This window comes from Phaseolus vulgaris, chromosome 9 (genome assembly GCF_051622355.1).
Source record: "Phaseolus vulgaris cultivar YP4 chromosome 9, ASM5162235v1, whole genome shotgun sequence".
NCBI classification, from domain to species: domain Eukaryota; kingdom Viridiplantae; phylum Streptophyta; class Magnoliopsida; order Fabales; family Fabaceae; genus Phaseolus; species Phaseolus vulgaris.
In genome coordinates, this window is record NC_143506.1 from 35,972,941 (window position 1) to 35,974,543 (window position 1,603).

The 1,603-nt window shown below is 42.4% G+C and overlaps 1 protein-coding gene across 1 annotated transcript; it reads left to right on the forward strand.

Moving 5' to 3' along the window:
- The first annotated feature begins 340 nt into the window (after window positions 1-340).
- Window positions 341-1,603, forward strand: LOC137821989 (Integrase-type DNA-binding superfamily protein). Its single transcript, XM_068626829.1, has one exon. The coding sequence runs from the start codon at window positions 749-751 to the stop codon at window positions 1,373-1,375; it is 627 nt and encodes a 208-aa protein (XP_068482930.1). The 5' UTR covers window positions 341-748; the 3' UTR covers window positions 1,376-1,603.

The following is a 1,603-nucleotide window of genomic DNA, read 5'->3' on the forward strand; positions in this document are numbered from 1 at the left end:
TCCATCTTTATTATATTATATATTAATTTCTTAATCCGTATTGTTATTGTTAGGAGATAATAATAAGTAAAATAATTTTTAATAGGTGCGGGTGTTTTTTTTCCACATAGTCAAATATTATTATTATTTTGAATGGATTCACTGTTAACTTTGACTTGTTAAAAATGCAAAGCAAATGGAAGTTTCACTCGTAGAATCATTCGGAGGTGCAACTTCAACATCCCAATCCAAAACACAGTATTATTAAATTCAGCATGCTGCTGGTAATCTAGGTGCAAGTGCGTAGTTTATTAAAGCTAATGAAGTGAAAAGTGAGATTATGTTATGGTGGGCACTATTATATATTTTTAACATAACATAACACAGAAACACTATGGTTCTAAATTCACGTGGAACAAAAACACACGTGGTGGTGGCCCACGTTTGTTTACTATACAGGGACGGTCATCTCTACGCGTAGAAACAAATCATCACTGCTATCGTCACACTTGTCCACGTCTACAAGATCATGCACTCTCCGCGCGTTTGAAGTCTTACATCACTGTGAGTCAAACATATTCACTCGCTTCACCACATATATAAAGAGCCGCAACAAACTCTCCCTCGGAAAACGCAAACGACATAGATTCTCAACACAAACCAAAGACATAGCTTCCAATTCTAAAATCGCAACAACAATAGAAGGAGCAACAAAAATCATCAGAGTAAAACATTTTTGTTTAGCTATAAAAAGAGTGGGTGTAGGAAAATGGTGAAGCCTGGTGGCGTGGAAAAGTCTGCGGAGGAGCGAAGCAGTACATCGTACAGAGGAGTACGGAAGAGGAAGTGGGGAAAATACGTTTCGGAAATTAGGCTGCCCAACAGCCGTCAAAGGATTTGGTTGGGTTCCTACGACAGCGCCGAGAAGGCGGCGCGCGCGTTCGATGCGGCCATGTTCTGTTTACGTGGCAGCGGCGCCAAATTTAACTTCCCGAGTGACCCCCCCAACATTGCCGGCGGGAGGACCATGACCCCCTCTCAGATTCAGATCGCTGCGGCCCGTTTCGCCAATTCGGAGCCCCAGACAGATTGTTCGGGTCAGCAACCAATGGAGTCTTTAGCTTCGGACGAGGAAACGGCGTCGTTGAGGTTGGAGTCGTCGTCTCCTCCTCTCTCCGACGTGTCGGTTCAGAACGACGCCATATTCCAAACCGGGTCATTTCCCGACCCGTTTTCGGAGTTTGGGTCGAGCAGTTTCGTCCCCGAGTTCTCTGATTTTCCAAGTTTCGACGATTTCAGCCGCGATTTCTTCATGCCGGAGCTTCCAAGTTTCGATTACGGAGAAGAAAACGTGGATGGGATGATAATTCAGGACTCCTTCTTATGGAATTTCTAAGAGGGTCAGGGTTTGGATAATTTTATTATATCCAAATCCGGACTCAACCGGATCGGGTTTGGGTTGGTCAATTTTTGTTAGGCCAAGCCCTATTTGTTGGTAGTTAATGATGAAAATGGTTTATTTAGAGGTTTCGAAATTTTTTAGATGAAAACATAATTCATCTACTTGTCATCAATTAATTGTAAAGTTGTCTGCTCATAATGTATTTTTTTGGTCTAGACATAA